This window comes from Acomys minous (genome assembly GCF_964271855.1).
Source record: "Acomys minous genome assembly, chromosome: 12".
Classification (NCBI taxonomy): Eukaryota; Metazoa; Chordata; class Mammalia; order Rodentia; family Muridae; genus Acomys; species Acomys minous.
Window position 1 is genome coordinate 62070372 of NC_140493.1, and position 16257 is coordinate 62086628.

At 40.1% G+C, this 16257-nt stretch overlaps 1 protein-coding gene across 2 annotated transcripts in view; it reads left to right on the forward strand.

Moving 5' to 3' along the window:
• Window positions 1-16257, forward strand: part of STK3 (serine/threonine kinase 3) — a 248862-nt gene that overhangs the window by 14089 nt on the left and 218516 nt on the right. The window contains exons 1-3 of one of the 2 annotated variants that reach the window (XM_084749307.1): window positions 11089-11169; window positions 15404-15424; window positions 15702-15830. In XM_084749307.1, the coding sequence (XP_084605433.1) occupies window positions 15814-15830 (17 nt within the window). In that variant the 5' untranslated portion in view covers window positions 11089-11169; window positions 15404-15424; window positions 15702-15813. Of the gene's footprint in view, window positions 1-11088; window positions 11170-15403; window positions 15425-15701; window positions 15831-16257 lie in introns of those variants that run through there. The other variant, XM_084749308.1, reaches the window with a different exon arrangement.

Here is a 16257-nt window from a genome sequence, read left to right on the forward strand (position 1 = left end):
GTGCTCTAGTGCCTGAACGACACATAGCTGAGGCCCAGGCTTTGAAGTAATTAGTTAACTATTGCTCAGCTGTGTTAAGCTGCAGAACCGAAAGATGTACCCTTGGCTAGGGAGCTGGACTTGGCTGGATAGGAATCCCTCCTTTATGTATGTCTTCAAAGGCTGTCACTAAGGTACCCGCATCCCCCCCCCCCCCAAAAAAAAAAAAAACAGGCAGGAAGATCTCAAATAAACAACTTAAGATTTCTGCTCAGAGAACTAGACAGACAAGAACAAACAAATTCCAAATTAGCAGACAGAAATAGACAATAAAGAAGAGAGTAGAAATTAATGAAATAGAAAAGTAAATGCAAAAGCTCGGTGAATAGTTGATTTTTACCAAGACAAATTGACAAACTCTTATCAGAAAAAAGAAAAGTCAAGTAAAAGCAGAAAGAAAGACATTTCCACTGACAGCACAGAAGTGCAAGAAGACCATTGGAGACTGCGAAGCGTCTGCACAGGAAATTTCACTGTGTGGAAGGAGTGGATACAACCTTGAACACAGACACCTTCCTAAAGTTCAGTCGCCAAGAAATGGGAAACCTGAAGTGATCAGCAGGCAAGATCAATAATAAAAAAATCTCAGTGTCAAAAAATCCAGACCTCACAGCTTCTTTGTTGTGTTTTACTAAACACATAGAGAATCATTGCCGATTTCCCGTAAATTGCAGCAAAAAGAATCAGGAGCAAAGGACCGGAAAAGACACTTCTGTAAAGAAGGCACCCAATGTGTAAGTGTGCCCTCCACATCCTCCATGGCAAGGTGCCCTGCAGCAGGAGTCGTCTGGGACATGAAAAGTGGAACCATTAAAGACTGCTTAATATCTGTAGGTTGGCTGCTTTTAAACACCCATGGCTGGAGAGGTGGCTCACTTGCTGCTCTTGTAGAAGATCTGGTTTGGTTTTTAGCACCCAGATGGCAGCTCAAGCCTACCTATACCTGAGGGCGTCAGGCATACATGTGGTACCTGTACGTAATGCAGGTGAAACACTAGTAAACAAAAACAAAACAAAACAAAGCACAAAAGGGGGAAAAACCCATCAACCCAAGACCAAACTGAGAAAATGGTCAGCTTGCAAGGTTTTAGAGTACAGTGGGAATGCATTGCTGAAACAGTGGGAGAGTCCTATAAGGATCACAGTTCAGAGCACGGGTCTTGTTTCCCCTGTACATATGCCCAGTGGTGGGACTGCTGGGCCACGTGTGGTAAGACCCTTTGCCACTGTCGTCTCTTTTTCATTGTTCTTTAAGAGTAGCTAGCAAGGAGGGGAGTGACAGTGGTTCATGATTTGGGCACTTTGTCAGAATACTTTCTATTTTCTATTTTTTATTTTTTTGAGACAGGGTTTCTCTGTGTAGACCTGGCTGTCCTTGAATTCACTCTGTAGACCAGGCTGGCCTCGAACTCACAGCGATTTGCCTGCCTTTGCTTCCTGAGTGCTGGGATTAAAGGTGTGCGCCACCACGTCCAGCCTGTAATAGTATATTTCAAATAGAGAAAAATTAGTTGGATTGATGATAGACTCTTTGGAGGATATTTATACATGAATATCTACCTTAAGAATTGTGTCTCACACTTTGTGCCTGAATTAATAAAATGATTGTCTGCATTGCACGTAATGGCTTCCTAACACTGAGAGGCACTCTGCTATATGCTGGACAGACTTTTGTTTGATTCCATTTATTACCAAAGTAAGTGAGGAAATCACTTAAACTTTAGTTCTCTTTTCTAATAACAGAATAACCACTTAAAAGTTTATAAAGATCCAGTAAGAAAAAAAAATGCTTCTTATGTACATATGACAGTGCTAGAAAATGCCTAATACATATTTTCAAAAAGTTTTTTTTAATGTGGGTCTTGGGGGATCATCAGACTTGGCTGTAGATACCTGTACTTGCTGAGCCACGTGGCAAGTCTGCCTACACGTCTTACCTTTCTTCTTAAGGTTTATTTTAATTTATGTTTGTGTTTTTGTGTAGGCGCATGCACACACCTGCAGGAGTTCCAGTGCACTGCATCCTCTGAAGCTGGACTTGACAGCAGTTATAAGTAGCGTGTGGGATGATTTTATTGAATTGTGGAAACAAGTTTTATTCTATTTTGTATATGAAATACAGTTTAAGAAGTTTTCCTCAGAAGCAATACATTTTACTATGCATGGGAGTGCTCGTCTGTAATCCTAGCATTGGCTCAGAGGCAAGAGCACTGCTTCCAAGTCAAGGCCACCCTGATATACACAGCAAGCCCCAGGCCAGCCAAGGCCACATAGTGCGGTCCTGTTTTAAAGAACTAAACCTAATCAAGACAAAACATATTTTCAAAGTATGAAATGAAAGCAGAGAGGAGACTCTTCCCCATTGTCAAAACCTGGGACCTTAAAGTGTTGACATGCAGCAGATATTTGACTTCCTGTTGCCCGTCAGGTGCAGTTTTGGTGTGAGGAGGTAGCAGGGCACAGACTGTGTAGGCCTCGCTGCTGTGCCTGCACATTCGCGTCCCAGTGGGTGGGCCTGGGGGGAAGGTTGGAGAAGCTTTAGGAGACAGACTTGTGGAAGAAGTGGGTTGGTACAAGTGGGACTGGAGGCTTTATAGCTTCCCCCACTTGCTGTCACTGTTTCTGAACCCCACGCAGTGTGGCCAGCCTGCTTTCTGCCCTTGCTGCTCTTCTTCCACCATGATGAATTAAAATGCTTAAACTGTAAGTCAGAATAAACCTTTCAGAATTTCTCTTTGTCGGAAGGCAGAGACAGGTGATCACTGTAAGTTTGAGGCCAGCCTGGTCTACAAAGTTAGTCCAGGAAAGCCAAGGCTACACAGAGAAACCGTGTCTTGAAAAACCAAAACCAACCAACCAAACAAACAAAAAAAGAAATTCCCTTTGTCAGCTCTTGTCATACCAATAAGAAAAACCGATGCAGCCCCCGCCCAGTATATATTATGATAATTCAGATACATCCACAGTCAAATAAAAAGTGAAAATAGTTTAGTTTTGTACACTATATTATAACATTCACTCTTTGCTCTTTGAATTATATTGTGACTTTATTTCATATAAGTTTCATTTTACTTCTGTTTTCTATAGAAAACCGGTCACATAACATAATTTTAGTGTCTGTTTGGTAGCAGTGAATGGATATTCCATAATTAACAAATATTCTATACCAAGATATTTCATTTACTTACAGATTTGTTGCAAATACATTATTGTATTTTTTGTTATTTTTAAAAACACATTAATTTAACTTTTGCCATTTACGCTAAAAATCTTTCTATCACAGAAAACTTCCAATATGGAGTTTTAAGTGCAGAGAGCACTCAGTTTAAGCAGTCAGTTCCTGGCCAGTGCTGTGTTAAATGTGTTCTCTGATACATACTTTACACTTCAGGATTTTTGAAGTAGGCTCAGGGATCATAGCCTTTACTGTTACAGTATGTGGTAGGAATATTGGACAGTTTATCACCTCCATTATGTGCCATATTTTTCAACATAATTAATCTTGAAATTGTAAAATATTAAGAATGTGGAGAAAATGGGCGGCTTTCCATAGAATCCCCCATTATTGTCCATAGAAGATTTGGAAAGTTTGTATTGAATTCTAGAAGAAAATGGTAACAGAAATTTATACATTGGAAAGAAGTAACAAAAATGAAATTATACAAAGTTTGGTCTGGTGGAATGTTGAGATGGCATTTAAAATTGAATTATGTGAGAATTTGCATGCCATCGAAGAGAGTAGAGAATGGCCATGGGAGGGACTGCTGATATGCTTTGGTGCAGGTGCAGGTGCTGGTGCAGGTGCAGGTGCTGGTGCAGGTGCAGGTGCTGATGCAGGTGCAGGTGCTGGTGCAGGTGCAGGTGCAGGTGCAGGTGCTGGTGCAGGTGCTGGTGCAGGTGCAGGTGCAGGTGCTGGTGCAGGTGCAGGTGCAGGTGCAGGTGCTGGTGCAGGTGCAGGTGCTGGTGCAGGTGCAGGTGCTGGTGCAGGTGTGGAGGATGTGCTCATCTCTACCTGAGATGTGGTGGGATGGCAGGACTCTCTGTGTACTGTAGCATAAAGTACTATAGGCTCCATTATTTATAAAGGACAGCAATTAGTTTTCTTTTTCTTTTTTACAGTTGCAAAGGTGGGGAAATCAGAGGTTGAGATTCTGTTGTGCTATAAGGGCTATTGTTTGTTTGCAAAATGGTATCCTGGTGCTACTTCTCAGAAAAGGAGGGATGCTATCTTCAAAGAGCAGAAAACAGAAAGCTACTTAGCTCGGTGAGACCTTTATGGAGTCTCAATGCCACTCATGAAGGAAATGGCTCTCATGACATAATCACCTGTCGCCTCCTCTTTTCCTCCTTCCCCACTCCCTATCCCCATAGTAGGGATTGAATCTAGGGCCTTGTGGGCTAGGCAAGCTTACCGCTGAGCGATTCCCTAGGTCCTCTCTTTACTTTTGCTTTGAGACAGGGTCTCTCTAATTTGCCTGGGCTCTTCTTGAACTCATTCTGCAGTTCAAGCTGCCTTCGAACGTGTGGCTCGTTTGGCTCAGCCTCCCAAATGGATAGGATTACAAACCTTGGTCACTCGGCCTAGCAGATCCAATCTTTTATTAAGTTGGCTATGTGTTTTCAACACCTTTGCTTAGTGCTGGGAAGTCATGCTCGGATACAGCAATGAGAAAACCAGATGGTACTAGTTGTTTAATAGTTTTTAAAAAGACAATTCTTGGCTATGTTTGCCTTGAGCATATAAGGCCTACTTCTCAACTTCTATTAGAGATATATGGGTAACGTTTCTCTGTAGAATTCTCTAGTATGTGGGAGAGTTCCCATGTTAAAGTTGAGTGTAGTTTTTGAATCTGTGATTAAAATTTTTATATTTAAGTTGAGATTATGAGGTGTTAAAAATCCATCAGTGTCATAGACTGGTAAGATAAAACTATGCTTATTATATTTCATTTGTCATATCAGTAAAGCAGAAAAGTCCTCTGTGTGTTGATGCTGAGATGGAACAAAAGGCCTCATGCAGGCAAAGTAAACAAAACACTGTATGGCTGAGCTGTGTTTCCAGCCCCAGACTGACTTCTCAATATGTGAACTTTTCTCGGCTATAGAGCTTTGAAAGCAGACAATGCAAAAATTATTTTAAATTAAGCCTTAAATGAAAAGATCAGTTCATTTAAAACATCAGAAAGAGGAAATAATAATAAACCATCAGAAAATATGAATTATTTTTCCAAATAAGTCATGTGTTTTCACTTGACAAATGTCCCAACGATACTGTCTTTGCCTAGTTACAAGTTATGCTAGTAATATTTTAGTTCTAGAAGATGTAAGGACTAAGAGGACATACTCACTGTGTCTCCTATGTTCATCTGAGTGACCTGTGTGTGATTGGCTTGTTACAGTAAGCCAGATTATGGGCCTTTTTTGAAAGAAAAATTTGAATTCCCAAGGAGTGACATAGTGGATAGATTACTTTTTGGCTTAATATTAAAGAGATTTGTTAATATAATAATGCTGTCTTCACAATAACATGTACGTGGTTCATCTTAAGTTATTATTATTATTTTTGGTTAACCATGAAGGCCATGAAGCAATTTCAATTTCTGTGCACAATTTTCAATCCTTTTGAAAGTTTAAGGAGCAACTTCTCTTTCTAATAAGGCGGGGCTCTTTTCCTGCTTTGTAACATCTTTCAACGTCATTTTTCCTCTCTGTGTACCAGCCTCTAGATTTATTTCTGTCTCTGCCTAGTCTAACAGTTTAGTCATTATTTTTCCAATATCTTTAGTCCCCTTATCTCATTGCTTTTCAATAGCATCTGCCTGATAAATTCCAATCTGGACTGGTTCTGTCGTTTGCTTCCTTGCGTACGTTCAGCTTCTGGGCGACCATGAGGAATGCATGCATCTATAAAAACTGCTGCATTACGTTTGTGCCTCCCCAGCCCTCAAGGGGCCAAAAGAGTCCTATCCGCAGGTGTCAGGTTAAGAAAAATTAGAGTAGCATAATTGTCAAATTTAACTTCTAGAATCACAACAGATACATCACTTTTTGACTTTGTAAAACAAATTGAAACCAATACATGAGAAGCTCCTTGATTTCTGCTGCCAGTGTGGACCCAAACTTGTAGTCCTGGCCATGCCATTCTGCTGGCATGGGAGTAATGTCCTCCTCAGGGCGTCCTGCATACCGGAAGCCCTGGATCCCCTTCCTGCTCCCGCTCAGGGCCGTGCTTTGTTATTTATCTCCCTGTGTTCTGCACATTCAGCTTTCCCATATTTTACTAATTAATGTCAAATAGCGTTACACTTACTTGAGCACCCTACACATACTTTTTATATTTTCTTGGTTTGTCTTATGTTCCTTGTCAAACTCATCTCTCTACAATCACTAGGCCTTTGCCAGACAGCAGTGTCAAGTGAGCAGTTTCTCTGACCCGTGCTACTTCTTTACTGTCCAAAGCCACTGTCCTCTAGCTCTGCCCTCACTAACTTGCTCTCCCCATCGTCATTAGTAATTTCCTTCTTCTGTAATCATCAGTAGTTTTTTTTACCATTAAGTGTAGAATTTTTTTTTTAGATAGTTTGTCCAGGATCTGAATATATCAATAGTTTGTAATTTCTTTCTTTCTTTTTTTGCTCAGTAGTATAATACTGAACGGATTTCCCATTATCCAATCACCAGTGGTGGCAACTGTTATTGTTCAGTTTTTGGTTGTTATGAATGATATTACTGCAAATATTTGCGTTTTGAGTAGAGATGTTTTCGTTTTTCTTAGGAGTAGAATTGCTGAGACACAGGCTTAATGTGTGCCTACTTTGTTGAGAACTAAACTGTTTTCTGTGGGAGGAAGTTAATTTTACCTTTCTACCAACCATGTTTCTTGTTCCATATCCTTGTTTAAACTTGTGATAAATGTCTTTTTATTGTAGCCATGTTTGTGAATGTTTAAGTATCTTCTTGTAGCTTAAGTCTTACTTCCTGACTACTGACACTGTCTTTTCATATACATACTAATAATTTGTTGTATACCTTTGTTGAAAAGTCTGTTAGATATTTTACACATTTTATTTAGAATTTTATTGAGTTAAAACTTTATTTTTATACTATATATAACATTTATAAGGTTCTTTATATATTTTTGGGTATGGCTTCTCTTCTCTCCAGTCAAATTGTAGATAAAAGTAGATAGTTTTGATCTGTGCTTTTGTATTTTTGTATATGTTTATATTTATTTATGTCTTTATCTTTAAAATATGTGGTAGTCCAAAGTTTATAATTTTAGCCATTTGAAAGCATTTGTTTCTGTGGTATTAAGTTTATTTATAATACTGTGTAACTAGGAGCGCTAGTGGCAGAATTGTGTGGAACTGACACAGTGTAACTGTCATTATCTAGGTCAAGACCTTTTTCATTAAAAAAAAAAAGATCTTTTTCATTACTTCAACTGGAAGCTCTTTTTTTTTCCAACATAATATTTTTATTGATTATTTGGGAATTTCACATATGTACCCCGATCACACTTATTTCCCAGTCCTCCCAGGTTTGCCTCCTTGTGACTCCCCCACCCCCCTAAAAAACACACTCAATTTGTGTTGCCTATGCACTCACTGGAGCATGGTCAAATTCCTTAAAGTAAACTGAGTCCTTCCCCACCTCACCCCTGCCAGAAGCCATCAATTGTGGGGAGCTACACTTCAGCATCCTTATTGCAGTTTTTAAAAGCTCTCTTTAGGGTGGGGATGGATCGGTGTAGTGGTTGTCACAGAAGCCTTCTGTGTCACTCTCTCAACTGTGAGCCTTCAGTCATTGATACCACTGCACAAGAACCTTCTTTGCTCTTCCCAGTCAGTGGGAGCGTGGATCATGGCTTCCACATGGTCTTATGTGCATCAGCACATGCCATGGATCTTGGCATGTCAACTGGAAAATCTTACTGTAAATGCCACTAAGTGTTTGGTGACATCAGGGCGCTCTGCCGCAGAGTCACTTCTGATATCACGTAGGTGCTGCTAGTTCTTTCTGTTGAGTTTTGTTCAATTAGTTGTGTTTTATCATCTCGTTTTTATTTAGTGAGTCTTTACCTCTTTTTAGTTAAGTTTGGTTTATTTTTTGTGAAAATCTCTTAGTTGAAGTTTTGTATTTTTTCTCCTTAACCTTTATTATTTTGTTCCTTTACTAATTTTGGATGCTTTTTTCAATTGTTCTAGTTCTGGAGATACTGTAACAGGCAGTGCCTTTGGGACTTCTCCTTTTTGACATAGGTGCAGTTCACTATGCTCTTCTCTCTGAAGATTGGCTTTGCCGTGTTTCCCTTGGGTTTTAGTATTTTGTGTGTTCGTTTCCATCTCTTTGAAGACAGTTTTAGAACTCCCCGGCATGGCTAGCCTTGATAGCCAGCCTGCTCTGCAGAGCCAGTGTGGAGTTAAAGGTAGTCACCATGTCCATCAGGAACAGCTGTGGGCATCGGGATTTGAACTCTGGTCATTAGGCTTGTGCAGCTCCACCCCTGGGCTGTATCGCAGCCCCTGCGTGGTTTCCTTTTGGCAAGGTCTCTTCCTCATTTTCTTGTTCCTATTTGGCATTTTGAGACTGGGTCTCTCTGTGTAATAAAACTGGTTCCTGTCATGCAACCCTCCTGGTGCAGGGTTGTGATAAGTTTGTTTTAGCCTGGAGATCGATCTTTTGCCTATTTGATAATATTTTCACCTTTTTTGTTTTGGGGACTGTTGATTTTTGTTTTCTTGGCATTTTATAAGCACTTTTGTACTTTGGCTTGCTAGTGAACGAAAAGGTGCTCACACTCAGTCGTACTTTTGTTCAAAATCATCTAAAAGTTAGAGTACTTCTACTTCCGTATGTGTGAACTAATATCATATATATCTTCTATAGATACATGCATATGCATATAAGCTAACATTTCATCATATGAGAGTCTTTCGGGTGTCCTCAGGTGATGGAGCCACTTCTGGTACAGAGCGGAGCCATTGCCCATTGCGCTGGTCACTGACCTGACTTCTTGCTGTCTGAAGTTCTCAGTGTGTCCATGTCTGAGCTTTCTCCTCGCCGTGACCATTCTACTGGTCAGTCTCGCACCCCGAGGCTGAGGTAGTATGCTTTCACGTGCCCTGACTTTGGTGTTCTTAGTTTCAGGCCCTCCGAGTAGCTGGGTCCCAAACCATAGATAAAACAAGATATAACTGAATTGCTGGGCACTGGTAAGAGAGAGAGAAGTCAGTACCAAACATAAGATATTTATATGAGAACACAGCCTTCTGTCTCCGTGTTCTTCATAGCTGCCTCCTCAGCTCTGTGGTGCTCAGTGTCCCTACAGTCTTTCTTTTGCTATTACTATTTTTGTTTTATTATTTTTTAAAATTTACTTTTCATTCTTTGACAGGTTCACACATATATCAAATGAATTTTAGTTCTTTTCGCTGCTATTACCCCCTCCTCTCACTGAAGCCACTCTTCCCTCCAACAAGTCTTCCTTCTCCTCTACGTGTGTCCATTTGTCCATCTGTCTGTCTCACTAAATAGGGCTGTCTTCATGAGCAGGGACAGGAGGGTATTTACTGGAGCATTGGCAGCTTGTCAGTGGCTACTCCATTAAAGAAAGGATACCCTGTCCCTCAGTCACAGCTGACTGTCAGTTACCATCAGGGAAGGGGGAGGGAGGGACCTGGAGCCCTTTCCCCTCCTGAGGAAGTGTTGGCCTGATGGCCTGCAGTGACCCTAGCCACAGTGAGTTCATTAGTGCACCAGCCCCGTCAGGTCGGGAAGGTGTGTTTCACTGCATGCTTCCTCAGCCCTTGGCTCTTACATTCTTTCCAGTCTCTCTTCTGAGAGGTCTGGGGCATTCCCTGAGCTGTGGGCTCATGCGTGCATGTGTGTGTGCATGTTCCGTTTGGGGCAGAACACGCCACAGACCCATATTTACTGTCCTCTCACAGAGAAGTTCTCTGTGGAAGGCTAGGAGCTGCACTAATCTGTGGGCCTAAAGATATGTGGAAGGTAGTTTGATACTGTGTTCATTTAGCAACACCAGAGTCACAGGCAGAATTTTATAGTTTTGTTCCTTTTTAAGTAAAGTGGTAAGAGGACTGTTTGTCTGTCTGTCTCTGTGTATACATACGTTTGAATAACATAAAGTATATCATAATATAACAACACTTTTAGTCATACAGTGATCTTATGCTAGTTATATTAGAATCAATTGTTACATATTTATATTTACTGTACTAGATACATTCTTGTAAAGGCAATGTGCTACATAATGATGTTTTGTTCTGTGATGAATTAAATATGATACTGGCCTCATCAGATTATAATGGAGCTGAAAAATTTCTACTTTCATTTAGTGATATTATAGCCATTGTGGTCTTTGAGTATAGTACAGTGTTTATGGTGGTACTGGTATGAACAACCCAGTGTTCTCTAACCATGAAAGTATAACATGCTTTTGTGTATAGTGTATACTACTTGGCCATAAAAATAAATTACCATATTGTTCATTTGTGTATTAACTGTACTGTAGTTCTAATAATTATTTTTAGGCATGTTCCTACTTATAAAAATGTAAGGCATGAATGTTCTACCGTGTTCTCTGATGACCTGACTTTCCGATGTTGAGTTTGTTATGGACATAGTAGAAATTGGTGTATACTGCCCACGTAACAGGCTCTGCTGTCTTGGTTTGTTGAAGTACATTATGTTATTGATAATATATAATTGACACATGTTGTTGGGTGAAAGCAGTAGAGACCCTAACAGTATGCATGGAGTGTAGTGTGCATAGAGTGATGTCTTGTCTGCTTGAATGCGGGAAATGGATTCACGTGTGAATGGCAGTCTCACTAAAACTAATTTGAAGAGGGTTGTGTTGGAGCATGCTGCTGGGTACACGAGGGACGCCACTGGGAAGGGACTGTTTGCTTCGTACCTTTCATATTATTTGGTTTTGAAACGTATGACTATTATTGCTTTTTTTTCTTTTTGCTAAAAGCTTTTAAGGAAAGCGTTTTTCTTTTCTTTTCTTTTACATTTTATTAGTAAGCTAAAAAAGCTGAGTGAAGACAGTTTGACTAAACAGCCTGAAGAAGTTTTTGATGTATTGGAGAAGCTCGGAGAAGGGTGAGTACAAAACCCACCAAAGTGTCTTTTAGAGAATGACAGCATTGTCTAATCTTTGACCTAGAGAATGTTTGTCAGAGTTGAACACTACTTTAAAGAGCAGGTTATGATGGGAAGACTGTCTTTGAGAAAAGTAAGCTGTCTCTGTGAAGCATAGTGATTTGTAAGAGGGTTGTTCATCTTCTGCTGTGTTCTCAGCGCTAAGCTTCACAATCTTGTCTTTATTCCACGAGTGGCTTGTGCGTATGTTTTAGCACCCTAGGACCCATTTCATCTGGGAAAAGACCAGCAGAGGTTGTGAATTGACGCAATCAGTATGCACAGGCAGGAGGATTCTTAACACTTGCTAAGAATTGTTTCAAAATAATAGAGGAGTGTACACCATTTGATTCTGGAGAAAGGCAGGTAATAAGTATAAAATAATTAACTTTGCAAGAACATATAATACATAACATCCTAAACTAGCCAATTTGCTTACATAAGACCTATATAAAACAAAACAGTGGGGGTGTTTCTTGTTTAAAAAAAACCTTTATCAGAAGATTAAACATTTGAGTAAAAATAAAGAGAAAACAGAAGGGGCAGTATTTGTATTAGGTAAATTAAAGTTAAAAAAAAAAATCCCAACTGTATGAAGAAGTACATTAGATAAGTATAGAAAAGAAAAATCATATCAAAACTTTTTTGACATATATTACTGTAACTAACTCTGTGATGGGAAGTTATTTGCAGAGTAAGTAGACTCTAATAAAAATGGATATGCTGGGCCAGGCGTGGTGGCGCACGCCTTTAATCCCAGCACTTGGGAGGCAGAGGCAGGCGGATCGCTGTGAGTTCGAGGCCAGCCTGGTCTACAAAGTGAGTCCAGGACAGCCAAGGCTACACAGAGAGACTCTGTCTCGAAAAATCAAAAAAAAAAAAAATGGATATGCTTTTTTATTTGTCTTTTAGAATTGGACAGATATAAAACAGAACTGGGTCAGATGTTATTAGAAAACCTGATTACATATATATTTATATGAGGCATCTGTTTGTATTTAGGTATGCTTACATACACACAAACACATGATACCTTGCAGTCTTCCTTTTAAAGCATACTCAACGAGAGAAACTTGAGAAATTCTAAAATAGATTTTTACAAGTCACATTTTCTGATATTGTTGGCTAAGTTAGACATAATTACAAAAATGATAAATACATCATACTAATTATAAACTAGCAGACATAATCTGAGGTAATATGAAATTGAAGGAAATATTACAGATTATCTAGAGAGCAATGACAAGAAATGAAGAATGATCTGGAGCCAGCTAAGTGAAAAGTTTTAGTGTCAGATTTTTTTATTATTAATGAAGGGAAAAAAGTAGTATTTATGACTGGGCAGTGGTGGTTCCTACCTGTAATCCAACTTCTTGGAGTTCAAGGCTGGTCTATGGAGCAAGTTCCAGGACATCCAGGGCTGTTACGTAGAGAAACTCTGTCTCAAAAACCCACAAATAAATAAATTAATAAGAAATCTGTATTTACTTAATGCCAAATATAAAAATAAAAATTTGAATTTAAAAATGATTATACTAAATAGATAACTATAATAGTAATACATAATAAAATGAGGAAGAAAACTAACTAAAACTGAAATTAATGAAGTAAGCAAACATTTAGGAATGATAAATATGTATAAAAACTTTGGAATGGAATAGTTAATACTTTGGTTAAATTACTTCTAAAGAGAATAGAGGTGGAGATGTAGCGTGGACTGGGCGTGGGCTCAGTTCCCACACTTGCTTTCTGCACGGGGAGGGCGGGAAGGAGACAGTGCAAGAGCAAGAGAGCAGGACTCGGATGATGGAGGATGTGAGCTCTCCTCAGGTAAGGGTGCTGCTGCTCTGTGACAGTGAACTTGAAAGTGCAGGTGCTAAGGCTGTCCTAGCATATATAAATTATGTAAAATTGATCTCACAAAGAAGTTAAAGCTTAGATTAGTTACCACAGAGAAGATAGAAAAGTAATTTAATATTTATTAAATAAAAATAGAAGGCTTTCTTAATTGTGACAAAATACTCTTACAAAAGCACCTCAAGGAAGGAGAGGTTTATTTGCTTGCAGTTGAGGGTACAGCCTGCAGCACAGCCCTCTCCAGTGAGCTGCACACCCTACATGCACACATGCCGCTTTGCTTGCTGGGTGTCCCGCAGTTCTGACGTCGTCTCCACCGTCCTGAGGTAGCCTTCCCCTTCACAGCATCACACAGCGCTCTTTCAGGGCCTTGCTTCCGTTCCTACCCTGACCGCATTGCCTGGCCTCTGCTGCTACCTAAACCCTGGAGTAAGTCTCATGACCCAGCCCTTCAGTCTTGCATCTTTTTGCATCCAGAGTTTGTGACTGTTTTGGCAAAGTCTTAACTGGAAACCACACAGGAGGGGGATTCTGGGAAATAATGCTCCCAATTTCTGTTTTATAGACCTGAGAGATCTTTGGACAGGAGGAATGTTGTTGCATAATTCATCTTAGATAAAGAAGCACTGAGTCCTATGTTAGCTTTTGAGGAAAGACATAGAGGCCCCTTTCCCCAACGGGTGACTGTTTATCACACTGAATGAGGTTGCTTCAGCGAGCCTAGGCAGCATGGCGTAGTGTCAAACTCTGAGATGTTTAAGCATCGTCTACTTGTTACACTTCCACTATTGTGAAAGTTGTAAATTTGGAAGTGATTTTTGTGTAGTTTGTAATGTTAGGAGACACAGGAAACAATTTTTTTTTTTCAGTTAGATATGCATGGTTTATTGAAAGCAACACACCATGGGCAGAGACACAGTGGACTGGAGAGCCAAACTGACATCAACAAGTTTCCCAGAGTCAGTTTTAAAAGATAATTATCTCCTACAGGGGGGTGGGCTGTTGGCTGTGTTTCTTAACAATTAAACTTTATTATACAACTCAACTATCTTACACAAGAGGGAAAAGGGGTTAAAGGGAAACAAGAGTGAACCTTCCGGTATGCGTTCCACGGGATGGGTCCCAGGTGTCTCTGGTCTGCCGCTGGTCTGGCCTGTTGGCTGATCCTCTTCCAGATCCACATGTGCTCAAGCCTGGTCTGAACCTGCTGCTCCTCTCTGTCCTCTCCACCTGCCTGTCTGTCACGTGCAAGGTGCGGTCTCCCTCTCCCATTGAGGGTCGATTAGAAACACAATAGTCCAGGTGGAGTCCCCAGGTCCACTTCCTGAATTCCAGGTCCAGGATGGCTCCACCCAGTCTATCTCAAGGTTAATCTCAGGGAGTATCCGTGGTGTGTCCAAGGGCAAAGCCCGCCAAGACTGCTTTCACCTGTGACAAAGCTTACAATCCTTCCCACACATCCCCCTTCTCTTAAAAAAAAAAATTAAGAACTATATACACAAATATACATATATACAGAATCATCAGGTATCAAGTACGTAACCAAGTCCTTTTATACTTGGTAACCTGAGAGAAAGTATTCCACTATCCTACCAAAGAGAGTCCTTTCCCTTCATGAGAAATTGCAATTATCAATCTATAAAGACACAAGGAACATTTTCCGCCTTGTTCTTCTCTATGGAGATAATGTGCTGAGAGGACCGTGATCGTGAGTTAGAAGAGGTACTGAGTCTGAGGATATATTTTCCTCATCTTTCAGTGGTCATAGTCATATTTTTTCTCATGGCCTAGAGGAGAGAATTTGATAACGCTTGTAAAATACCACCGAGCACTTGGTTTTCTGCTAGAACTCGGTAGTCTTTAGCCTTGGTTTGGAGCTCCTGTTCAAGTACAGATGGCGTCCTTCTTCATTGTTCTGCTCTGGAAAATACACGCTGCTTCGTCACTCAGGAGCCAGGGCAGAGAGCACGTCCTCGGTCTCCCTCCGTCTCTGAGGACACCGCTCTGCTCTTGAAGAGAGGCCTCTGGGAGGACTTCGGCTCAGGGGTCCCCACTTTCCGTTCCTTAGTGTTAAATGGTTCACAGTAGTGAGGTGTTGTGGTGCACATCTGTAATATTGGTAATTTAAGATCATCCTTGGCTGTATAGTATATTTAAGGCCAACCTGGGCTGCCTGAGACCCTGTGCCAAAAGAATAAAAAAAAAAAAAAAAAAAAAAGGTCCACAATGAAAGGTATCTTGGGGCTTTTGCTTGATTCAGCCTTTTCTCTTAACCTGGGACTTGGACTGTTTTTAACTTACTTTTCACACTTGTAATTTCCTTTTCTATCTCCTTAAGCTGCATTTGAGTTGACAAACCGTAAGTTAGCCCACTTGCCTTCTTCCTGTTGTCTCCCTTCTTGCTCCCTGCTTCCCATAAGAAAATAGCAAGTCATTGTATTTTTACTTGATAACTTTTAAGTTTGTGATTCAAGCAGTAAAGCTACTTCATTAACTTATTATCCCTTTACTTTTGTTTTTGATCATTTCAATGAATTAAGCTAGAAAATACAGTTTGAAAAAATGCATAAAAGTCACAGGAGTCTTTAATACAATGCTTGATGAAAACAAGTGATGTCTTGGCTTTCTTCTTTAAGGTCTTATGGAAGTGTTTTTAAAGCAATACACAAGGAATCTGGTCAAGTTGTTGCAATTAAACAAGTACCTGTTGAGTCAGATCTTCAGGAAATAATCAAAGAAATTTCCATAATGCAGCAATGTGACAGGTATGAAAATGTTTTATTTCCTTATGTTCATTTTGGTGACTATCATTAGTTACATAGTAATATATATATATATTTTTGTTGCCTATTTAAGTTGCTTTTTCATGACTTTACATTGGAAGCAAGACCAAAACTGAAGAGCCTAAAGACAAATCTGTAGACTTGTCCTTTGGGCTTACAGCTGTTCACTAATAAAACAAATGATATAAAAGGATATATACAGGGAGGAAAATGATCAGCCTTTCTCTTTTCAGGACAGAGTTATGTTTGAATACTAAGTTTGGGTTGTTTAGTGGAACACTTTACATTCTGTATTGCATGTTTGTGTTTTTCCACGCAGGGTTTCCTGTGCAGCCTAAAGCTGGCCTGGAGCCTCCTCTGGAGCTTAGGCTGCCCTCAGTTAGGATGCTTCTGCTCCATCCTCTGAGTG